The sequence below is a fragment of the Natator depressus genome, chromosome 8, assembly GCF_965152275.1.
Source record: "Natator depressus isolate rNatDep1 chromosome 8, rNatDep2.hap1, whole genome shotgun sequence".
NCBI lineage: Eukaryota > Metazoa > Chordata > Testudines > Cheloniidae > Natator > Natator depressus.
Window position 1 is genome coordinate 51,845,918 of NC_134241.1, and position 25,943 is coordinate 51,871,860.

The following is a 25,943-nucleotide window of genomic DNA, read 5'->3' on the forward strand; positions in this document are numbered from 1 at the left end:
AAAACTAGGCGGGCAGATTGTGGGGTTGGCAACGAGGGACTGGTTGGGGATTATAACAGATATCCATTCCTCTCGCCAGAGTGTTTCCACCCCTAACATCCTGGCGTGGCAGATGAGACCATAATGGGCGATGTGACAGCAAACGTGCAGCTGGTGATTTTAAAAGGTCATTGTGCAGTGGCAGGCTTGGGTTGACGCGTACTTTCTCCAGTAACTTGCCAGTGGCAACCTCTCGTCTGATATAAGGAGTAGCAATATTGCTCAGAACTGGAAGCCATGGGAGTGGAGTCGGACTCAGGATGCCAGAAATGATCGGCATGGCAGCATGTAACTGCATATCCACCAGTTTGGTGTATGATGATCAACTCCATACTGTTGCACAGTACTCCACCACTGAATACGAGGTGGCAAGAGCTGACATCCCCAGAGTTGGAGCACTGGCACCCCATGACGAACCTGCCAGTTTGTAAAGAAGATTGTAACACGTCTTAACTTTAGCTGCTGTCTTCTTCAGGTAGGCATAGCAACTCAGTGTGCGATCTAAGGTCACACCTAGATAGACCAGTTCTACTTCATGCTTCTGACCATTCAGATAAACATTCAGTTCTCAGGTTGCGCTAAACTGTTTTTATGACGCTTGGCTGAAAGCGCCAAGTCTTACAGTAGTCAGCTAACTTTACCATGTCCTGGTTTAAGGTGGCATCAAGCTCATGAAATGTCCGGGTATGGGTACCGCAACAGATGTCTGCGTAAATGAACTTTCGTGACTCCGTTGTTGGCAGGTCATTGATGTAAAGGTTGAACAGGGTTGGAGAAAGCACAGAGCCCTGGGGTAACCCATTGCTCTTTCATCTCCAAACACTTGTCTTCTCCCCCATATGAACTCTGAATTGCCTATCATGGAGGAACAGCTCAACGATGCCTGTGACCCAAGGTAGCAGGACCCATGATACCTTCACAAGCAGGCCAGTGTGCCATACCATACTATACGCTGCTGTTAGATCAATGAAAACAACACCTGCTTTCAAGTTTCTCTGGAAGCCATTTTCAACAAATATGGTCAGCGCGAGTACTTGGTTGCATGTGCTATGACCTCAGTGAAACCGGCTTGGTCAGGACTCAAAATTCTTTCCGCTGTAGGACCAAGCACTCTATACACTGAAGCACACTGACAGTAATGATATGGGACAATAGCTTGGTGCTTGTCTTGAGTCCTTTCCAGGCTTTAGAAGGACAATGATTTTTGCAGTGCACCATATCTTTGGTAGCCTGCCTTCACTGATGACCCCGGTGGAGAATTTCACAAACCAGAGCTGAGCACGGGGGCCAAGGTTTTTCAAGAATTCTGGAAATATGTTGTCATAGCCCTCAGCTGTTCCACACTTGATGCTACCCAGTGTCTGTTACAGTGAATGGTTCTGGGCAGCTTCTGATCTGGTGTACAGGTTTAAATGTACGCTATTTGTTCCTCACTTGTCTTCACACCTGTTTCTCCAAAGGTGCTCTGGCCACTTTAAGTAGGTATCCAGCTACCTGGTTGGGTTTCACTGTGGGTCGGCAGAGCGCAGGTGGCTGCTGCGTTGCTCCCAGGCATCGGAGCAGACTCCAACACTTGCAGCTGGAGTGAGTAAAGCTCATCCTCTCGGTCGTCTCCTCCCATCTGGCTCAGTGACCAGCGTCCAATGATTTGATCAGATGGTCAACGACATCTGGGTCACCAGATGCCTCATGCTGCTCAAGCAAGGCAGCGCTCTCCTCCTCAAAATGGGATGTAGACTGGACAGCAACCGCGTGGGATGGCTCTGCAGGCTACTTTATAGATAGCACCACAGAAGCAGTGGTAGGTCTCATTTACCAAGATATGCCGGGCTGGTATTGTCACCACACACTTCTCCAGTGCTTCCCTATATTTTTCCCAGTCAGCCTTTTGGAAGTTCCTCCGCTTCTTTTTGGAACTCTTGACAACTGGATCAGGATCAGCGATGGTCTGTGTTGCCTGTGTGGAAAGTTATTCAAGACTTGCTATGTTGCTGGCTGAGGATGGCCATGAACTGAACTGACCCAGCACAAGTCAGGAGAATAGTCATGATCCCATCTAGAAGAATGGAACGTGCCTTGCTGCTTAGCATCATGGCTAAGGGCGAGGTCATTTTGAGATGCCCAGGCTGCAAGTTGTTCACTGTCAGTTTCAACCTCCTTCTACTCCCAGTGTGTGTGATGGCAGTTGAAGTTTCTAATGTAGACAGCTGGGTGTGGCATGCTTGGTAGAACCTGTTGGTTCCAGCTGACGCTTGGAGGCTTGTAAACATTTGCTAGCCAGATACCGTCAACCTGGATGGTGTCACAGAATTCAGTAGACATCAGTTGAGTGGCATCTGCAATATCGGACCGAATGTATGTGGCTTGGACGTGCTTTGGGTGTTCCACATGGCACAAGAGGTCAAAGCCATCGATACTGTAACACCTGGCTTCGGCAGTTGCCGTGTGTGTCCCTTGCAAGCAAATGATGTCGATAGTATGTCGATGAGCAAGAACACTGAGTAAATCACAGTTGGCAACCGACAGACCCTCCACGTTAGGTTGCAACACGCGTAGAGCTGGAAGAGGTGAATTCTCAATTTTCAATTCACCTCATACAAGTACCATAGTGCAATCTCTTTATTGTGAAAGTGCAACTTACAGATGTAGATTTTTTTGTTGTTGTTACATAACTGTACTCAGAAACAAAACAATGTAAAACTTTAGCATCCACAAGTCTACTTAGTCCTATTTCTTGTTCGGCCAATCGTGAAGACTAACAAGTTTGTTTACATTTACGGGAGATAATGCTGCCCTCTTCTTATTTACAGTGTCACCTGTAAGTGAGAACAGGCATTTGCATGGCAGTTTTGTAGCTGGCATTACAAGGTATTTACATGCCAGATATGCTAAACATTCGTCTGCCCCTTCATGCTTCGGCCGCCATTCCAGAATACGTTTAAAAAAAAAACAAGTGTGAATTAAATTTTTGACTGAACTCCCTGGGGGAGAATTGTATGTCTCCTGCTTTGTTTTACCCACATTCTGCCATATATTTCATGTTATAGCAGTCTTGGAGGATGACCCAGCACATGTTGTTTTAAGAACACTTTCACTGAAAATTTGACAAAATGCAAAGAAGGTACCCATGTGAAATGTCTAAAGATAGCTACAGCACTCAACCCAAGGTTTAAGAATCTGAAGTGCCTTCCAAAATATGAGAGGGATGAGGTGTGGAGCATGCTTTCAGAAGTCTTAAAAGAACAACACTCTGATGCGGAAACTATAGAACCCAAACCACCAAAAAAGAAAATCAACCGTCTGCTCGTGGCACCTGACTCTTGGTGATGAAAGTGAACATGCGTCGATCCAAAGCAGTGCGGACCATTACTGAGCAGAACCTGTCATCGGCATAGACGTATGTCCTTTGGAATGGTGGTTGAAACATGAAGGGATATACGAATCTTTAGCACATCTGGCACATAAATATCTTGCAACTCCGGCTACAACAGTGCCATGCGAACACCCCCTCTCACTTTCAGGTAACATTGTAAACAAGAAGCGGGCAGCATTAGCTCCTGATAATGTAAACAGACTTGTTTGAGTGATTGGCTGAACGAGAAGTAGGACAGAGTGCACTTGTAGACTCTAAAGTTTTACATTGTTTTATTTTTGAGTGCAGTTTTTTCATATTCTACATGTGTAGGTTCAACTTCCATGATAAAGAGATTGCACTACAGTACTTATATGGAGGTGAATTGAAAAATACTATTTCTTGTTTTTTACACTGCAAATATTTGTAATCAAAAATAAATATAAGGTGAGCACTGTACACTTTGTATTCTGTGTTGTAATTGAAATAAATATATTTGAAAATGTAGAAAACATCCAAAAATATTTAAATAAATGATATTCTATTATTGTTTAAGAGCACGATTAATTTTTTTTATTTGTGCGATTAATCGCGATTAATTTTTTGAATCATTAGACAGCCCTAGTTTTTCTGCCTCACTGTTGATGTTAAGAACAGCTTTTAGGGCACACGGAAGTGCAACATCAAATGTGCTCAGGCTTATCCCTTTTTCTCCTGTTTTTTCTTTCTGGTTATATATGTCTACCTGTTGACTCCGTTTCCGTTTTGTTGCAGCTACTATGGGTAAAAACCTTTGTGCAGGGGCTGTGAAAGTGTGTGTGTGAGTTCTTCTCCCTCACCCCTGCCAGAACATTGCATCAGTGGTGATGACGTACCGGCATATGAGACTGGAAGAGCAACTGATCAACAAAACATTGAAACAGACTCTACACTGTGGTGTCAAATTTACAAAATAAACACGTGGAAAAATTAGAGACTTTTTTTTTCTCTAGAACTTCTTAATTAGGGTAGTCTTAGGTGTTATCTGTAATAATAGCAGGTAAAAAATAGAAGTGATTTTCAAATTAACACTGTCCCTTTTAATCTTCATTTCTGTACCAAACAAAGAAAACCCTGGCCAATACAGGCATCTTTCAGTTTAATTTCTGAAAAGGCACTGAAGCTAGCTTTTCTTTTTCCATCTTCACAAAGAGGAATCTGTAAGAAGCTAAAAGAAATAGGCAGACTACCTGTAAAGAGCTGTTGCAATCTTTGCCAGTAGAAACCACAAGAATGTGTCTGGTTGGGGTGACTGCATGCCCCCTGATGAGTGAGCTTATGACAGTGTGGTGATTTGTGCAAAGATGGGTTGCTGCTCCAAAGGAGTGTAGTAGGGGGGAGAAAATTTAATACCCATCCTTGCTGCTGTTGCAGTTCATGTTTCCATTAACCGTGTCATTGAAAATAAAATCTTGTCTCAAATCGCCTTCTAAAAAGACATACAAGTTAGTTTTCATGTGTCTGTTCACTGAGGGCATACAGAGTGATTGTGATGGATTGGCTTAATTTAGTTGAAATACAGAACCCAGTATTGGGTTTGAAAACCCCTGGCCTAATGAGATGATGAAATGGGTTGTGCCATTGTTTTGATATGTGTCTGGGAGGCTTCCCTATGATTTAAGCATCCACTGTTGATCATCTTTGCTTTCATAATTGTGGAATGTTAACATTTTTGTATGTATTTGAATCATTTTCTGAAAGTTTTTGGAAAGCGATGTACTAAAACTTCCCTTCACAGGCAGTTTTCATATTGTATTTTGTTAACTGTTACTATTTAATGCAAATTTAGGACTCTTTGACATTTGTCTCATTTTGCAAAGGGAGATTAATATTTAAAGGTAACAGTTCTGTCATAGCCACTTGCACTTCTAGAGCATTTCTAAACTGTAAAGAGCTTCTATGTCAGGTTCTTCTGTAGGTAAAATTAAGTTCCTGGCCAAGACTTTCAAAACGCGGTGCCTAAAGTTAGACTCCTAAATCCATATTTAGGCACCTGAATGTGGCCTGATTTTCAGAAGTGCTGAGTTCCTATCAAATTCCAGTGAAATTGATAGGAGCTGCTGTATAATCAGGCCCCTTATTCTGCTGGTGCCTAAGAATGGAATTAAGGGGCTAACCTTAGGCGCTTATTTTTGAAAATCTTTGTCCCGTGGTACAGAGAGAAGTTTGTATCTATGCGATAATCAAGGAGTCCTATCACCTTTTAATGTAGTTATTTATGTGAAGGATTATAGGGTAGTTTCTACAGTAGGTTACTGGCCGTGATACTTTAATGACTGTTTATAAATTTGATTCATATGAGATTTTTTTCTCTCTGTTTAGAACCTGTAAGTAATCCTTGTTCCTTTGTTATTTATATACTAACTATGCTTGATACTATAGAACGTTATGAAAATGTGTTCCTGTAGTGAGCCGCCACTTAAATGCAGGGTAGGCACCTGCAAATCATAGGAGAGCATTCCTTGTACATAGTCTGTTCAAATGTAGACAAACAGGGGATTTAGGTTAGTACTATGTAAACTGTCATCCTTGCACTTAAATGTCTGGGGATTGGAGAATACTGATCTTTTTCTGGTTTGATTTTTCTGTCAGTCTCTCAGACAAGGGAAGGTCCCAGAAGACCCCAACCTCTCCCCCATCTCCAGGCTCCCAGAAACTGTCACAGTTTGACTCTCTAGGAAATACAGCGGAAAGAACCAGGTCCCCTGCAAGCTTTCCTGGGACTACAGCTTCAGGGTTCAAGCCCAATGTACCCATCTCTGACTTGAGCCTGGGAACTAGCAAGACAGGAGCAGCAGTGGCTGGTGAGCTGGCTCCATTCAAGCCCAACTAATTCCATAAAACTTCCTTTTTTTTTTTCTCTCTCTTTGTATTTATGTGTAGTTTCTATGATGCAGGCTAAGGGCTTGTCTACACTTGAAATGATTCCCAGCTGCAGTGCGGCAGCTGCACTGCTGTAGCACTTCAGCACAGACACTCGTGTCATCTTAGGTAATCCACCTCCCCAAGAGGCGGAATTCTTCTGTCGATCTAGCGCTGCCTACACAGGGACTTAGGGTGGCTTAACTACATCATTCATGGGGTGTGGATTTTTCACACCCCTAAGCAGCATAGCTGGGTCCATCTAATTTTTTAGTGTAGATCAGCCTAAGTCCTATAAATGTTAAATAGTAAGTATTCTCTTACAGGATCCATGCGCTTCTCTCCTGCTGGTCTCCAGCATCGTTTGTCAGCAGAGCTCAACTACCTGAGTGCCATTGAGGAATCTGTACGGCAACTCTCAGATGTAGAACGAGTACGGGGCATATCACTTGCCCAGCAGGAGAGTGTTTCACTGGCTCAGATCCTGAAGGTGACTGGAAAAGTTCTTTTACTTGCTTTAACCCTCTTGTTCTGTATTTTGTGAGGAAAAAATAACCAAAGCACTGTAATTGAAATAGTTCTGCTGCTGCTTTGAAACAATCCATAGCTGAGGTGATGCAGTCTATTTGAAAATGTCCAATATATTTTAAGATCAATACCTGCATCATCTTCCCTCTTCTTCTCAACACACCAATGGTGAGTCACAAGCTTCTACCATTAGTGTGCCATTGGCAGAAATAATTGTTTTTACTTTATATCACGATAAAACTAGAATTTGTTTACTTGCTAGGTTTGATATTTGGCCCTTAGGCAACACAATGTTGGTTGTTCAGGCTGGGTTCTTGGTCTTATTCCGGGTATATCTTGGTTGAAATCTGCTCCTCTTGACAAGATCAGCTACTTCCCAAAGCAGAACAAGCAAACCTTCCAGATTCTGATTTCTATTGTACCCAGAGGGAAAGGGGGGAAGGGGTACACATAGTTGTCAGCTCCCTCACCAACAAGATATTGGTGTTGGAAGAGAGATTGAAGGTTTGACTTTAGCACAGGAAGCTGCGAATAGAGCAGCATTCTGACTGTCAGTTAGCTACAGTTAGTGGGGCGGGTTGTGGAATCTAAATGCAGATTCCTTTTCTTAACACTAAAATGTCTCAATCTGTAGGCACAGCAGCAGCGACATGAGAGGGACTTGGCTCTTTTGAAACTCAAGGCTGAGCAAGAGGCTTTAGAGAGTCAAAGACAGTTGGAGGAGGCGAGGCAGAAAGCAGCTCAGGTAATGCCTACCTTCAAAAAATATCAAGGGTGTAAGAGACAGAGCTTTGAATCTGTAAGTAAACCTGTGTCAAGAAATATTCTTAATGTGAAGTCCATGGATGGTCTGGAAAGGGTGAAGGAATTTGAAGTATGACCAAAACATGTCAGAGACCAATCTTAATTTCAAACTGATTTTTTTTCTTTAAGGCTGTAAACTCAAAACGAATAGTAATACTACCCACGAAGAGTAATTATAACCTTGCTGTTGTTTCTTTATAGGCCCATGCAGAATCTCTGCAGCATCTGGTCCAGTCACGACAGGAAGCAGCAGAAGCACTACAGGAGACCACATGTAAAATTGCTGCCCAGCAGGTGGAAGCCGCTCTACTCACCACAGATGCAGCTCGCCAGATCCGTGAGGTGAGATTCTGTATGAAAGACTTGATGAAAATGTTCCATTGCAAAGCTGTCTTGCTACTAAAACATTCACTCTTCAGTGTAGCTTCTTCACCTTTGCAGCATGCTAGTGCTGGGAGGATTTTCAGTAGAACTTCTGGCACTGCTATGTAGAAAAAAGTGAGTGACCTTCTTATAATCCCCATGCACTCCCCAGAGCATCTTTCTAAGACCATGACTTCCCTTTCTTTGAATCGTTCTTATCTCAAGTTGATGGTTCTGGAGAGAGAGTTTTTGGATCAATGTTCTGAAGAAACTAGGGCAAAACTGAATTGAATGTCCATAGAGTTAAATGGAACATAATGATGTATAGTTAATACCTGTCATCAATGCACCAAGCACATTTGCTGGGCACACACCTTCCTTAAGTATAAAGGGAGTTACTTTTTCTGACTGTTTTCAATAATGTGCATATATATGTACACAAGAAGACATGATGATGTGATGCAAGTTTATCAGTGTGTGTTTAAGGTTGCTACGTTACTCACGAATGATGAAGACATGAGCAAGTTATGCAGATCATCTCAACCAAAAATCTTTTATGCTGCCACACTGTCTGTTCTGCATAAGCTACATATTTTACAGAAAACTATTTTAGAAATGTATTTAGTAAGTTCTTGAAAAATATTATTGGAACTGATTTTTTTGAACCCATTCACCTATAAAGCCAAGCTTTTAGTCTCCCAACTCTGAACGTACAGACCTCCTGAGGAAGAGGAAAATTTAAAACTAGTAAACCTTGAGTTTCTAAAAGTAGAGTTTCCACATACTTTGATACGTTTGACATATTTTGTGTACCTGATTAGAAACAAGCGCCTTATACCATTGAAAAGAGGAAAGTCCTGGGTTTCTGATTATATAATGCCATTTCTAGTCCTGATGGTTTGCATAATATTGGGCCATAAAATTGGCACTTGTTCAAGACTAGGCATAGTCAGTGTCACTCATCAGACAAGTGTAATTTTTTGGGAAAGAAGAAAATGATATTTGTGGCAGATTTTCTTTAAAAAATACATCTGTTAAGCTGTCTGGAGTTTTGGAATGTTTGTCTAAGTGAAGATCATTTAGTGAGCAGAGTTCAGGTTAGTTGGCCAAAGTGGTATGATTGATACAGTTTATCACATGGCTTTTCCCACTCTGTGTGTGTGTGTGTGTGTGTGTGTGTGTGTGTGTGTAAATAAAAAATAAATGTACAGAGCAATCTGCTCCTCTTATTTAGTTGAAATTGATCCCTCTTTAAGTGTAAATTATTTGTATATCATGGTGCTGTGTGTTGTGTATATATGCCTGGAACAATGGAGCTGTGTATCAAGTATATTCCTATATTCAGATGACAGAGTTGGCACGAACACAAATCTCAGATGGAGTCAGTGCTCCAGCAGCTCCAATCACCACACTGTTTGACCATCAGCGGCAACATCATTCAAAGTTCATGAAAGAGCTCAGAGATAGAGCCGATACAAACAGGTATTTGACCAATACAACCTCTCACAAACGTAGCACTTTAGGAAAAGCAGTAGCAGTTGTTGTGGCCTCTTGTACTAGTTCTCCCACCATTTTTTAGGGAAAATCTTATGGAACTTTAATGAAAGAGCGTTATATAAAGGAGTTCTATGTGGCTAGAGTAGATAGACTAGAAAGATTAACTTAGCTTAATGTAAGAGTACAAAGACAGAATTTTTTCCCATAGTTTACACATCATCTGTTCTGTAAAGGGTTGTATATAAGTGAGAAGTGAAACTGTTTACTCTTTTCATTGGATAGTTTTCATCCTGTTAAGTTTGGTCTGATTTAACTGGCCTATCCTTTTTTTAAGTCCTCCATTCTCTTTACTCAACAGACCCTTATTTCTCCTATTAAATTGAAGTAGACTTGTAAAAATCTTTGTTTTTATTCTTTATTCCAAGACAACTCAAATTTATCCAAACATTTTACTTTGACAGAAAAAATGAATCTGGGGCCCCTTCACAAAGTAAAGAGAAGACAGCTGACTCAAAGCCGACATACTCCCCATTTTTTGATAGTTACTCAGAATCCTCAAGATCCAAGAATCATGATCAGAGGTGAGAAGAGATTAAATTATGCCATCAATTTCTACTTTAAAAGTGTAGTAAAGTAAAAATACACACAAGTGAATGCCCTGGAAAGCTGGTATCTATTGGAATTTTAAACTGCGAAACTGCTTCTTAATTCCCAGTAGTTGGAGATTGGTTTATGTCCCAAAGCTTGAAGGTTTCTATCCCTTCCAAAACTTGTTTGGTTTTTAAATATTTACTATTATAACTCTGGATATTAGTGTTATTTATATAAATAATCCTTAATCTAATCTTTTTTTTGTGTTTCCTGCTAAATTCTGCTCCTCAAATGAGAACTTGTTGCAATGTATTCCAAAGTCTCGTGGTGTGAAGATATTTTTTTCCGTTTTAAATTTGCCACTGTTTAATTTCATTGAATGTCCCCTTCTTCTTCCTGTCTCATAGAACAAGAACAAACTCCTCTTCTGCCTTCTCTATACCATTAGTTATTTTGTATATTTTTTTTTATCATGTCTCCTTTCTCCCATGTTCCCATTTGTGTCCTTTCTAAGGTAAACAGTACTAAACTTTTCAATTTCTCTTTTTATGAGATTTTTTTCCATGTCCCTAATCATTCTTTTGTTGCCTTTCTCTGAAACCTCTCTGATCCTGTTATATATGTTTTGAGATGGGGTAACTGGAACAGTAAATGGTATCCCTGGTGAAGGCATACCATTGATCTATATAATTGCTTTACAATATATGTCATATTTTGTTCTGTTCTTCATATACCCTGACGTTTGCTTTGTTTTTATTTGGCAATTGCTCTGCACTGAGCAGAAGTCTTCATTGAGCTGTCTACAGGTGCCTAGGTCTCCTTCCTGGGAGCTATTTGCTAATTTAGAACCCAGTAAGGTGTATGAGAACCTTCTGTTAGTCCATCCATTATTCATTATCTTGAATCTGTCAACACTAACTTTAATCTTTCATTATATTGCACATTCTCCCCTAGTTTCGTTAGGTCCCTCTGAAGTTCCTCATAGTTGTCTGGTTTGACACACCTAAATAACTTTGTGTCTTCTGCATATTTTACCACCTCGTTGCTCACCCCCTTTTCTAGATCCTAGTTTACCACCTTGTGGCACCTCACCAATAACTTTTTATCCAGAGGAAAATTGACCACTTATTCCAACTCTTAGTTTTCTGTCTCTTAGCCAATTTGTTTTCCCTCCCTAATAATAATAATAAATAATTTAACAAGCTAAAACAAAACACCCCCTCCCCCCAAATTTTAAAGACTTGTAAAAGAAAAAGGGAATGATTGGCATGATTTATCATTAGTACCTATTGCAGGGTAAAAGATGTGCGTACTTACAGGCTTGTTTGTTTCCCTGACTATTCCTTTCTCTCGTAGACCAGAAGTGAGAACTTCTAGTGTGGATTTCCAATTTAATTAGGCCTGGGATTTTGCAGTAGCCAAACTGTGCTTTTGTTTAACCTAAATATTTTTTTAACTAGGGCTTTTGCTCAGTAAGAGATAAGATGAGAATTACAAACTACTTTTAAATGTTGAAGGAGTGAACAAGCAGAACTGTCAAATACCTGTGCAACGTTTCTATGTCTTGGTTCTGGTGGAGAAAAGCAGAAACAAAGTAAAAAGTGTTTGTTCTTGTTAAATAGTAGCAGCAGCAGCCGGCAGGAGAGTCCTTCAGTTCCTTCTTCCAAGGAGAATGAAAAGAAGCCCTCCCGACGTGAAAAGACGAGCAGCTCCATAGAAGAGCAGGCTCGTACTGGTGTGGATGATTCCTTGCAGAGTGATAGTATTCCATCACTACCAGATGAGAAAGGTTAGATGTATTCTTGATCCTTGATGAAGCTAGAGGTAGTGCCCCAGAATTAAAGTCTCTGAGATAAGTGGAGGGGGAATGCAAGTGAAGAAAGATGAGCATCTGGACTAAGTGGTAGTCTGTGAAGAGATAACAGAGGATGACATGGTGGGAAGGAATCATTTAAACTGTTCTGTATTTAGCAGGCAATTGACTTCATAAGCTGTTCTATTTTCTGTTAATTTAACTGTTGCCAGATGTTCATTTACTTTTATACCAGAATATATGCTGAAGGTCAGATGTTTCAGCTACCATAAAAATGCATTTGTATAGTTTTTTTTAAAAAATTCAGACTGTGAAGTGGCACTGGATGCCTTCTGTTTGAAGCCTTCATTAGCTAAATAATTCTATCAGTTAAAAAATGTCTGATATTCTACTTCATTATAATCTCCAAGGGATGACCACACATTTTTCTAATAGGCTTTTTTTTGCAGGATGTTAAGTGTAGTTCAGACTAGTATTTTTTATTTTGGCTTGTACATTTTTCACAGTTTTGTCATTCATTCTGTGTGGTAACATTTTTGCCCATTATTTGGCTGAATTATTTCAGTCCGAGTTTCCACACAACACTTTATACCTTTGGTGAAGCTAGATCCACTTCAAAGCCCGTTGTGTTCATTGTTAGGGGGCTTATTCCTTCACCCACTTACTTCCCCGGTCCTTCTTGCATGAACAGAGAGCAACAATACCCGAAGTCCAAAGGTGCAAACAATTCGATGTTTATTGGGGTGAACTTCCAGCAGCAAACTGATTCCAGTTTCCTTCCTTAGTGTCCCCCTTCCCAGCTCTGACACCACAGAGCCTTACACCTGTGTCCTGTTCCCATTCCTGCCCTTAGCCAAACATGATGCCAATTTCCTTACTCCCATTCCCTGTTCCCATTTCCCCCTTTAGCAAAACATGATTCCAGTTTCCTTACCCCCATTCCCTGTTCCCATTTTCCCCACCCACACACTTCCTGATTGACTGCAGGCTATATAGTAGAACTTGAGTTCTGCTTTGCTATACCTTAACCAATCATTTTCCTGAAATTTAACTAACCAATCCTAACATATTGTAACATGATTATGTAACCAATTATATCCCACCACCTTAATTAGTTTACACCCAGCAAAATTAATTATACAGCAGACGGGAACAGTCACAGAACCAGACAGAGATTATACAGACAAACAATAGCAAAATGGGAACTATAATGACAAAACAATACAGAAGTGAGGATTTCACTTCCCAGCTATTGATAAGTGAGTTCTTGCCAGACAGGATGGTATCAAACTAAGTTTCCTTTTACATTTTCTAGGCACTTCCCTTTCTCTGGAGGTGATAGGCACTATCAGGACAGGATTGTATTCCTAACAGCCCAATAGCACCTTATTTCAGTGTGACTAGTTTGGAATGTGAGGATGTGACCGGTCGCTTCCCAGCTTATGGCTGCCTCTGCTGCTTAGCCAAAGGCCTTAGCCTAAGAACAGGGCCTCAAACTGTCTCAGTAAGAGAAGGACCTTACACAGGCAGACAGTGATTTTGATTCTTTCTTTTATACCTCTATAACTAGCCAAGTGATAAGAATACACCTCAATTCTTAGAGTACAGGCCTTTGCAGACAGGCTTGAATATCTGTATCCTAACATGCATAATGAAGACTCACTGGAGAATAAACTCTTTTTTTTCTGATTCCTCCCTCAGACTCAGCTTCCATTGCAACAGAGTATTCTCTGAAATTTGATGAGTCCATGACAGAAGATGAGATAGAAGAAAAGTCTTTCCGGTCTTTGCTACCTTCTGAGAGCCATCGGAGGATTAACATGGAGAAGAAACGAGATCATCGGGACGATTCTGATGAGGAAGTCTCCCCAGAAAAGACAGCCCTGTCATCTGTCAAGGTAGGTCTCAAATACCATGAAACTGTAGTTATGGAGAATAAATGCAATTGAGGTTCTTCCCTAGGTGAGATACTCAATCTGTTGGTGACTTTGAAATGAACCATCTTTTGTCAAGTTACGCTTGCAAACTTTAGGATGTTTCTTTCCTGTAAAACACTCAAAGGATAATTCTGTATATGAATTGTGCCAAATGTAAAGCTAATAGAGAATGAAGCTTTCCATCTTGCACTGAATTTCAGTTGTACATAATATAACTTGTTTACCATTTTGCCTTTAAAAAAAAAAAAACTTTGGAAATCACATAATAAAACTGTGCTAAAAAGTTATTTAGCTTTCAAATCAGGCACTTGAAAATTACAAAATACCAGAATTACGATTGTCAGCGCAACTTTAATTCTACCCCATTACATGTTTTTTAATTACATTATCACACATTTCCCACAGGACTGGTGCCTCATTCAGTGCACAGGAGAGACATAACTCACAAGGGGACAGAATTAAGGTTGCATAGGCAACCGTAAATCAGGCATTTCTGAACTTTTGAATGTTTGATTGCAACCTAAATAATGTTTTTACCATTGTTTTTTCTATAATCTGTCAACTATTTCAGTAAACACTTGTGAATGTGCACTTAATACAAACTTTTCTAATAATTATACAACCATGCCAGTGTCTCCCCACATTATTATCCTTCAAACAAAAACCTTTCACTTAGAATTAAGCAAATCACATCAACGCAGTTGCTGAAAATCTAGAAATCACATTCCCCCAACTATGTACTTGTCGCTTTTCCTCTTCTCTACATCCGTCAATTACCCAGACCACTCAGACTTCCTCCATCGCACTCACCAGCAAATATGTAGCCCTCTTCCTGCCACTCCCACCAGTTCAGCAGCTATTATTAACAGGGCAGGAGGCAGGAAAATTTAAGAGACTTGTAGCTAAAGGTGCCTCAACTCTGGTTCAGAGGTGACTTTCCTTCTGACAAACTTCTAGTGGTTCACTGTGGTCCCAGTTTTTTGGGCTTTGGATGTTCCAAGCCCAGCTGACCTAAAGTTGGGCAGAGTTAAGATTTACCAGGGAGGATATGTGGATATGGATCTGGCATGGAAAGTATTCCCCTGTTGTGCCACTTCCCCTAATAGATCAAAAGACTTTTTGGAACTGTCATCTAGCTATCAGTTGGCTAAGGTAGTTTTGTAAAACAAAATATAGAAGCCTTTAGCAAAGGATAAAGCTGAAACATGTAAGTAGAAAGTCTACCCTGTGTTTGAAGCATTTAAATTTATTCTATACTGTTGTGTTTGGGGCACATTCCTCTGCTTCTCTGTTGCTTTGTGGCCTTGTCAGCCACAATGGGGAAAAGAAAATAAACTAAAAATGGCATCAAAATTTAAAAAAAAAACAACACAAATTTCCCTACACCAGGAAAAGCACTAACAGTTTTTCAGGTGAAAAGGACGTTTTCAAGTGGATGTAAAGAACAGACTAACAACTGGTGGAAATTAATCTTACATTAATGTAAGATGTTGGAAAGTTAAGACTGAGGGCATTTCTACACTTACGTCCAGAGCGATCGATCCAGCAGAGGTTGATTTATTGTGTCTAGGAAAGACACAATAAATCAACCCCCGAGCGCTCTCCCGTCGACTCCGGTACGCCACCAGAGTGAGAGGTGCAGGCGGAGTCGACGGGGGAGCATCAGCTGTCGACTTACCACAGTGAAGACACCACAGTAAGTAGATCTAAGTACGTCGACTTCAGCTACGTTATTCACGTAACTGAAGTTGTGTAACTTAGATCAATATTTCCCCACCCGGTGTAGACCAGGCCTGAGCTCAGTTTATAGGGAAAACTCTTTCTCAGTGTGTGGCATGTAATTCTCAGCCTGTACATTAAGTGCAGCATCATTGTCTAACAGTAAGGTAGCTCGGTGTCCTTTTAAATGAAACAAACCCACACCACCACCAACTGGGGATCTCAACTTGCCCCTCCGTCTTCTGTTTCATACCATCTCTTCAAATAGCCCTTGGTATGAGTTTCAGTCTCCACATGTAGTTGGGTACTGGTATTGTGTATGCAGAATGCAGGCCCTCATCCTCTTTCACTTAGATTATTTGGGTCTGATGAAACATTACTTGAGGTCCTTTTTGTGGGGATTAACTGGAATGTCTCTTGCCTCACCAGGAGCTAAGTATGCCATTCTCTGGGGGGCAGGATAGTTTCTCTAAATTCACCATGGAGATGGTACGGCAGTATATGAAGGAAGAGGAAATGCGAGCAGCTCATCAGTCTTCACTGCTCCGGCTCCGTGAGAAGGCACTGAAAGAGAAAACCAAGGCTGAGTTAGCTTGGCTGGAACACCAGAAAAAGTAAGAGAACTCTGAATATGTAGTATCACTGATGATTCCTGCACTTGTGCTTCTACCTGGGTATTTTTTTATGGCTTCTTCATGTTCTGTTTTTTAAATTCGATTAAATGTTCTTTGTAAACTATTCATCTAAAATCACCTTATACGTATAAAAAACGTAAAAATGACACAATAGGCACATGCCTATTTAAATTCAATACTGTTCAATAAAGAGAAGCTTGTCTTCACAGTAAACTGCGAGAGATGATGATTGTCTTAGTGCTCTTTTTATTATTTATTAAAGTATTGCTTCCTGAGTTAAGGTTCATAGTGGGGAGGGTGCAAGGGGGTCATAATTATTCCCTCGTAGATTGATAAAACAATTAATTGTATAGCATCACTAATAACGTCCCACCTGAAATCACTTTTTCAACTCAAGAGGAAACCATTTTCTTTCAACTCTAAATTTTTCTGTTATAACTGCATGCAATGTATTCAAACCTTAAATATCCTGCTGCTTAAGTTATCTTGTACTGAGACTTCTGTCTCATCTCTTTTATGTACATTTTGATACTGTCTCAACAGTAATAGTGGTATTAAGGTCACTTGATTTCCCCCCCCCCCCCCCGCCCTTTCTAATATTCCCGTACCACCAACCAGCAAAGGCCCTATGTTGCAGTAAACAACCATAACTGTTTCCTTTACTCTAGGATTTCATGTATCAGGCAGGGAACTATTATAGAGTGACCTGAAGCATTTTTTCACTCACTCTCTTTCAAATGAGAGTGCTGTGAATATCTGGCCTGGGCATGAGAGACAATGTCTGGCATAACCTAATTCTCTTTTAACTTTTTATGCCTTTGCTACAGAATTGTATCTCAAACAGAGCCAAACTAAAAATAGCAAAACTGATTCTATTTAGACCCTAAAGAATATAGGATATTTCACTGAAGAGAATATTCATGATGGAGTTATGACATGCAAAATGGTGCTACTCTGTTTTAGAGATGTAAGATTGCAGAGGAGAAAAGTATTGCTGTATTTGGAAGCAAGAGAAATTAAGGCTATTTATTTATTTCTTCCCTTCCCCCAATCTCCTTGCAGACATTTACGAGACAAAGGAGAGGATGACAAGATGCCACCCATCCGAAAGAGACAGCGTGGTCTGCTGTTGAGGCTGCAGCAGGAGAAGGTAAATGCTGCCCTATAGACAAATCCAGTTGAATCCATGGTATAGTCACTGGACAGCTCTGACATTGTATAGATTCTTAAGTATTGAACAAGAACCACTGAACCAGATCCTTGGATACTAAGCTTATTGTGGTTCTCATTATTATTATTTTTATTTATTTGTATTATAATAGCATCTAGCATTAACAAGTTGAGCCTTTTACATCAGGACACAGTTATTAGTGATGGTATAGTTATTGATCAGCTGTCCTTGGTCTGAGGATATCTGAACAAAATTATCAAAATAGCATAATGCTGTGGCTAATTATGTGGCACAGGCCTTACGGCAGCCTCAGCATGCATTCCAGGCAACTGTCACTACAGTTCTTTTGCTGCATCTTCCCTACCTTTAAAGGCAGAAATTAAGCGTTTGCAAGAGGCCAATAAGGCAGCTCGGAAAGAGAGACAACTGATACTTAAACAGCAGGAGGAGATAGAACGAATCCGCCAGACTACCATGAAACTGCAGGAAAAACTGAAGTCTGCGGGGGAAAACAAGCTGGTAAGTAACATTACAGAAGCTGTATCTTGGTACTTGGAGCCAACCCATATCATTGGTAATTGACTTCAGTGTTATAGCAATGAAAAGTTATCATGTTGAATATATAGCTTACAGACTTGCTCCTAACCCTTCCCTCATCCCTTGGGTTTATGAGCAATTTTGTCTGTCTGAGCTGTTTAATTTATCGTGGAAGGAAAAAACAGCCATATGGCAATGACTTCCAAAAGATGTTTATTTTTTTAACTGGATAGCAAATGATGCTAATTGTCAAGATTTTCAAAGGTTACTAGTGATTTTGGGCATCTTGATTTATGGATACCAGCTTAAGACGCTTTAAAGAGTCTGATTTTCAGAAAATACTGAGTTTTTGCCCTTTGAAAATCAGGCCGTTTTATAGAGTCCCAAGTTGGGCCCTGAAAAATTGAGGCACCTAATGTCACTTTTGAAAATCTTGACTAATAAAACTAGTTTTCCTTACTATACATTTCTGGTTTAATCTGAAGAGACTAAAGCTTTCTGGTGACTTCAGACTATTTAATTCAGTCTTCCAGTTGCACAGGATATAAGAGACTAGGGACCTAAAATAGCAGGAAGCCTCTGTATCATGGATAATACTAGTTGCTGTGCTTCCTGGATGAAAGACCTCTTTGGAAAGTGAACATACTTGTTATAGTGCAGGATTGTTGACTATGGCAGCAGCAGGATTCTAGGGCTTTCCAGACCATGCAAAGAGTGCATTCACTATGAGTTGGAGGAAACAAAAGGAAGGCACAGTCATCTAGGAAAGAAAGAAACCCATGTCATTAACTTGTTAAATAAGTCCATTGTCAGAGACTGAGGAAGGTAAAATGTAGAATCGAGATTCTATAGAATATATCCTACCCACAAAGGGAGGAAGAGAACAAGACTGAGAAAAAGACACGAGAGAGGGGTGGAAGCTCAATACTTTGAAATGTGTAGGTAGAATGGTTTGAGCTCTTGACCCTTAGTCTTGCATGTTTCTTTCTCCAGGTAGAAAGATAAGAGAGATCCCATTACAGATGCAAAACTCTTTACAAAATCTAAGATGAGGCTTTATTCTAGCAATATGGAAAGGATTGACTCAGTATTTAAGAAACTATCAGTGGAGAACTTAAGTTACAGAGGGGCAGAGTACAGAAGGGATTTATGCTGAATTTTTTAAATTGTTAGTATATTAAATAAGCTACCAAGCGTCTGCAATAGGGACTAGTGCCTCAAGTTTCTATTGTCAGATTGGTGTTGGGAGGTAAATATGGGGTAAATTAATAAAATAAAAAAGAAACCTGAAAAGGTTCAATTAAAAGAATTGCCTGCCTTCTTTTTGGCTCTAAAGTTTTCTCAGTAGAGGTTTCTCATGGATTTATGTTCTTGATTGCTTAAAATTCCATTGTGTTTGAGTTTTCGTAACCTCAGGATAAACTCTAAATAGGCTGCTTGGGTCCAAGGATTAACCTGACTAAAGCAGTGTGGTAATAAGTATTGTTTACAGGGCCAAATTTTGTGTTTTAAGCTGGAGAAAGGAGGAAGGCGGATCAATATTCAAATAGTTCTTTTCTCACTCTTCACTCCAAGCCCATGGTACTTTTCTTAATTTTGTTCCGCTTTTGCAGGAGGTTCGCAGTGAAGACGATATAAAGCAGAGCAATGCTTCCAGCCCACTTCCAACTGATGTAGAGACCCGCAGCCCTTCCCCAGTCTCCATCTCCAGTAGTGAGACTAGTAGCATCATGCAGAAGCTCAAGAAAATGCGCAGCCGAATGGATGAAAAGTAACTATTTTTATAAAAGCTGTTTTGTTTATTTTAATAAAAATAGTAGCAGAAAATAAGTAAATGCTTTGTTTTATTAGCAGTAGATGACACTGCCAAGGCTGCTCCATTTTACTACAACAGCCCTTCAGTTTAAATGCCATGCCATTAATTTATATGAGGAGTTGAAATGAAGTTGAGTACAACTTGGGAAAGTGTCTCCTGCAGTTCAGTTCAGATAGATGTTTAAGACTACTAAGATACAGTGCCTGTGTCCTCTGTTTGGGCATCTCACTTTATCCCTTTCACTTTTTAAGGGGACATTTATGTAATAATGCTTTGATGTTACAGTACATCTTTGCCCTGCATTCTAACAGAAATCTCCTGGCACGCTAGTTGACTTCAAATTCTGATTTGCAGATCACTGGCTAGCTGATCATATAGTCCTGGCTCTCCTTGTTTTTAACTGCTAAATTGGATTAAAAATCATCTAAAGATAAATTACTTTTCACTTAAGCAATTGTTGTAGGTGGCATGGGGTGGTGTTTGACCATGAATGGGAAGGGGAGATGGTCTGAATGATTATGAAGGAAATAGTAGGCACTCCTTGAGATAATCCCGCTGTTAATATGTGGTGCATACACTGAGAAAAATTGAGAACATGTGAGCCACAGGCACTTATTGGAAAGCAGAATACAGAGTCTAAAAGGTGGGGGTATTTAAATTTAGTTTCCTATTTTATTTTATTTTATTTTTCATAAGTGGCTTTTACAGTATGCTTGCTTAAAGGAGATACAACCTAATTGGAGGGCACTAGATGCAGTACAATGAACGAAGAGATTGTCAGATCCAGAACGTCCTTCAGGGAATTTGGATGGTATAAATTTCACAGTGAAATAACCCTTGTTCCCTAAAGATTGGTATTAGCTATGGCTCTACATTCCTGCTGTACAAGGTAACGAAGGAGCAAATTCATTGCTTCATGATGAGTAAAATTTTTCCTTGAGGCATGCCCTTTGTGTAATGCCTGTATAGTATATATGTCAAAGGTTATAAATACTTTGTTGCAGAGCCCCTAGTTCCTTTTGTCTTATTTCATTGGTTAAGTATCACATTTTCAAGTCAGAAATGTTTAGGCCATCAAAGACTGCAACTTGAAGGGCACGTGAAAAATAATTTCATCAGAGCTTGTAGCCAAACTCAAGCTGATCTGAACAGATGAGATATTTGTAAAATAAAAATATGGCATTCTTCTTCATTGAAAATCTGCAGAAGCAGTTCAATGTGGAAGTTTCTTGTTCTGCTTTAAAAGTCCCACATACATCTAAAAGAAGTTAACTATTACAATTCAATGTGTCCACTAATCTTGGATATTAAACTAGTACCTTGAAGTTACCATATAAAAAGTATGTGGCCCTAACTGCCTTCAGCTCTTCTCTTTTGACCTTTAACTATGGGTCACCACTATTAATAGTCTTAAAGTAATTGCTGTAAATAGCTTTAAACTTGTTACTAGTTAAGGTAATTATAGTTTAGTCCATACTATGCAGATTTTCTGCTGTTTTTTCTCTTTTTGTCTCTAGTATTCCAAGACGTTGGGTCCAGAGAAAAGGTCATGAATCAAATGTTACGCATTTTGTAATGACAAGATATCCATGACTCATTAGTATATTGGATACTTGAAATGCCTGGGGAGGGGCATAAGTCCTCCCAATGTTAGATTCTCAGTAACTATGATAATGAAAGCTCAGATAATAAGGGGGCCCATATAGTAAGAAATAACTTGACAGAAGGTCAGTCTTGCACAGTCTTTACCCACTTTGGGTCTAAAAGGAAGTCTTCTGACCCAGACTCCACTGATTGGTGTTGAGTGGCCTGAGCCCTCAGTTCAGTTCTCTTCTTTAAAGAAGAAACAGCATTCAGGACAACTGAGACACTGACTATAAAGTCTTAAGGATCTGTGCCTCCGAAGTTAGTCATGCTAAACCAAGTCCATCTTTATACAAGAAGCGTTGAGATTTAACTATGCCCTAGCATAGACAAATCCTTTTAGAATGGGAAGGGCCACTCTGTTTATGGGCAATAATGGGTTCCAGAGTTCCCCAAAAAGAAAGGGTTTTTCTCCTTAGAACAAAAGAAGGTCTTTGAGTCTTCAAGGTTAAGAATCGGACAGATTGATCACAAGAATGAAATTTCCAGTGGCAACAGATGCCATAATTCAGAATTGGTTCACAGTTCTTGAATTTTGAAATCATACTTACTTACCTTGATAAGAGTAGCTTTATAGGAAGTATCATAGGTGACTGAGTATCAAGGGGTAGCCATGTTAGTCTATGTCCACAAAAACAACAAGGAGTCCGGTGGCACCTTAAAGACTAACAGATTTATTTGGGTGTAAGCTTTTGTGAGTAAAACACCATTTCTTAAGATGCAACTGATACGCTTTTTTTTATCAGTGACTGATGCACTTTTTAATGGAAGTATTTTTATGCCAAAATTTTTTTTGGTAATATTTAATGTTCATCTTGTATTGTACTAGACACCTCTCTTCTTTCTCCAGGAGTGTAGATCATTAAATAATGCGTATCTTTACAGAAAAAGAGTTAGTTACTGGTAGATAACAACCCCTATTACAATCTTGTAAAATTGTTATAAAATCTTCAGCCTTGGCACACAGTAAACATACCTTTAAGATGATAGGGAAAGGCCTAATGATATTTTAGTTGCCAGTCAAAACAATTGCCCTAGTTCAGTAGAATTTTCAATACTGGCTAGCAGAACAGTTGCCCTCCTTTATCGCGCTCTGAGCAGTAAGAAATGGAAATTATGCCTTTGTGTGGTTTAATATGTCGTTCCAATGTTATCTCATTGCTTCTTGTGCTGTGGATTGTGTGTGTGTTTGGTAGAAGTTCAGGGAGGAGTAGCACTTTAAATTTAAATTTAAATTTAACTTTTACTTTTGTCAAACAGATTATGCCAAATGGATATTTTTTACGTAATTAATATTTTGCTACATGGTTCTGAAACGGTATGTTTGTTCATAAAAACCAGCATTGCAGACTGCGGAGTTCTCCCAAGTATGTAGCAAAGAATACGGTTAACTCAAAGCAGTACAGCAAGACAGTATTGGCAAAATTTTTGCGGGTGGGGAAGGGAAGCCATCCCTTGAAAGGGAACTAATATTGAATTAGTCTAATTGCATAAGGTGCAGGAAAGAAACTGAATGATAAGAATTAACTAAAAGCAAACTGGGGAAGAAGAGGGCTTTAAAAGCCAGCTATACTTCAGACTGGAAAGGAATGCTGGACTTGCTGGACTCTGTGGCAAAGGAGAGATTCTTCTCACTTCTGTGACAGCTTCAATACCTATCTTCTGCTAAGAAGGGAAGAGAAAAAGAGTTTCTGTCTTAATCCTTGTGGTATGCATGTGAACAGGAGCATGCTCTGTCAAAGAGAATTAACACTTTTTTCCCCTTGTGTCCTCTGCGTATGCAGCTTCAACAATAATCATCCATGCACCATAGGAAATAGAAGAACTAACCTAATCTTTTGCTTTATCTTAACATGTTTCTTACCTTGCACTGTAATAGTGAGCTATCTGTAGCATGGCTTTTCCTCTGAATAACTTATGGGGGCTACACTATATTTTAAATATTATCATCCAACTGGCTTCAGGAATTTTGTAATATGGATGCAATTTTGTTGCACTTTAGTACTTGTAAGTGAAACAGGCAGTGTGTAAATGTGAGACCAAGATTATGCTTTGCTGAGAATGAAAAACGGCAACATCTGCATTCCAGCTAGAAATAGATGTACCCGTGAACATTTCAGGCTATTTTTCTGAATCACTGCACTATTTTTGAACCAGGTGGTGCTACTAATTAGATCAGTGGCATTTATCTTTGGAAAAATTGTGAGATTCATGTTTGAACCTACAAGTGAAAATGTGTTTAGGGGTCTCAGAATAGTACCATTGTCCACATCATAAAACAAACAAGTCCTCTACTGAGGACTGGACTAGCAGGAGGTGCTAAAGACCCAGGATTGAGGTGTGTGCACAGAACTGCAAATGGAAGCTTATACACAAGCAACAAAACTACTACCAAAATCTGAAATTAACCTAGATAACAATATGAAAAGAAGCTTGCATTTAATTGACAGAATAAATTGTTACATTTTATGCATAGAAGTAGTTATGTTCTGTTGCCCTTGGAGTGACAACATACAATTTTTCTGTTTAAGATGAGGTGATGTAATCCATGTAATGTTAACACATTTTTAAAATTCTTTGTTAGCTGCTCTCCTTTTCTTGTTCTTTCTGTCTTTTTGATATCTTGGTTTTAAACTCTTCCTCCTTATTTTGTAGACACTGCTCTCCTGTTCACTACTTCTTCTCTGTCTTTACGTCTCACCACTGGGCCTCTCTCAGTGTCTGTTTTCCCAACCTCCATCCCAAATTCCAGCTGTATATCTACAACCAATTGGTCAGGTAACGGCACCTTTTTCAGTGGTGTACTCTTTGATAGAGCATGCTCTGTTCATTCCTAAACAGCTAGGAGGCTCCTCATCAGAATAGAATTCCAACACTTGCCTCACTGTTTCCAAATTAATCTGCTGTTGCTGAATATAATTTCCTGAGCAGTAGGTAAGAACACGAAATGGACTGCCTATTATTGAGCTGCTGCAACGGAGCAGTAATTGAAAACTTTATCTAGCGCTGGGCTTGAAGTCTGGACGCCTCAGCTTCTATTTAGTTATTGCATCTGTGTTTGGAGAGAGCACCACATTTAACCTTTTAAACTGCACAACTAAGTTTTCTTTATTCAATGGTTTCTATTAACCTTTCGGAACTGATGGGTTAAAAAATACAGCATTAGCACAGTTAGCCTTTGAAAATAGTAATGGTGGGGTGTGAATGCCTTTCTCTCCCCTGCTCCCCACTGACCAAAAAAAAACAGAAACCTCTTGCCCAGTATGTATTAGAGTTTTCACTGGATTATTTTCTGTAGAGATCCCTGCTCTATAGGATGCATGTGCGTGCCTGGTGTTACATTGGAACACTCTAGAATATAGCAAATATTGAGGTTGTATACATATTCTCTTGTGGTTTGGACCATTCAGTCCCCTAGGTTGTAAAAGGTTTCAGAGTAGCAGCCATGTTAGTCTGTATTCGCAAAAAGAAAAGGAGTACTTGTGGCACCTTAGAGACTAACCAATTTATTTGAGCAGAAGTTTTTGTGAGCTACAGCTCCCTTCATCAGATGCATTCAGTGGAAAATACAGTGAGGAGATTTATATACACACAGAACATGAAAAAATGGGTGTTATCATACACACTGTAAGGAGAGTGATCACTTAAGATGAGCTATTACCAGCAGGAGAGCGGGGGGAGGGGAGAAAACCTTCTGTAGTGATAATCAAGGTGGGCCATTTCCAGCAGTTAACAAGAACGTCTGAGGAACAGTGGGGGGGGAATAAACATGGGGAAATAGTTTTACTCTGTGTAATGACTCATCCACTCCCAGTCTCTATTCAAGCCTAAAAAGAAAAGGAGTACTTGTGGCACCTTAGAGACTAACCAGTTTATTTGAGCATGAGCTTTCGTGAGCTACAGCTCACTTCATCAGATGCATAGCATATCGTGGAAACTGCAGAAGACATTATATACACACAGAGACCATGAAACAAAACTTCCTCCCACCCCACTGTCCTGCTGGTAACAGCTTATCTAAAGTGATCATCAGGGAGGGCCATTTCCAGCACAAATCCAGGTTTTCTCACCCTTCCCCCCTCCCCCCCCCCCCACAGACACACATACAAACTCACTCTCCTGCTGGTAATAGCCCATCCCTCTTTGAAACCTCTCTTTATAATGTGCATGATAATCAAGGTGGGTCATTTCCAGCACTAATCCAGGTTTTCTCACCACCCCCCCCCACACACACACCCCCCTCCAAAAACCACACACACAAACTCACTCTCCTGCTGGCAATAGCTCATCTTACAATGTGCACAGCAATAATCCAAGTTTAACCAGAACGTCTGGGGGGGGGAGGGTTTGTAGGAAAAAAACAAGGGGAGATAGGCTACCTTGCATAATGACTTAGCCACTCCCAGTCTCTATTCAAGCCCAAATTAATAGTATCCAATTTGCAAATGAATTCCAATTCAGCAGTTTCTCGCTGGAGTCTGGATTTGAAGTTTTTTTGCTTTAAGATAGCGACCCTCATGTCTGTGATTGCGTGACCAGAGAGATTGAAGTGTTCTCCGACTGGTTTATGAATGTTATAATTTTTAACATCTGATT

The 25,943-nt window shown here is 39.9% G+C and overlaps 1 protein-coding gene across 3 annotated transcripts in view; it reads left to right on the forward strand.

Annotated features, from left to right (window-relative positions):
- CEP350 (centrosomal protein 350) overlaps positions 1-25,943 on the forward strand; it is a 134,671-nt gene that overhangs the window by 60,214 nt on the left and 48,514 nt on the right. For 2 of the 3 annotated variants that reach the window (XM_074961052.1, XM_074961053.1), the window contains exons 16-27: positions 6,023-6,234; positions 6,619-6,782; positions 7,455-7,565; positions 7,826-7,966; positions 9,333-9,469; positions 9,946-10,065; positions 11,698-11,864; positions 13,590-13,786; positions 15,974-16,158; positions 17,242-17,329; positions 17,723-17,869; positions 19,501-19,658. In XM_074961052.1, coding sequence (XP_074817153.1) covers positions 6,023-6,234; positions 6,619-6,782; positions 7,455-7,565; positions 7,826-7,966; positions 9,333-9,469; positions 9,946-10,065; positions 11,698-11,864; positions 13,590-13,786; positions 15,974-16,158; positions 17,242-17,329; positions 17,723-17,869; positions 19,501-19,658 — 1,827 coding nt within the window. Of the gene's footprint in view, positions 1-6,022; positions 6,235-6,618; positions 6,783-7,454; positions 7,566-7,825; positions 7,967-9,332; positions 9,470-9,945; positions 10,066-11,697; positions 11,865-13,589; positions 13,787-15,973; positions 16,159-17,241; positions 17,330-17,722; positions 17,870-19,500; positions 19,659-24,002; positions 24,126-25,943 lie in introns of all 3 variants that reach the window. The other variant, XM_074961051.1, reaches the window with a different exon arrangement.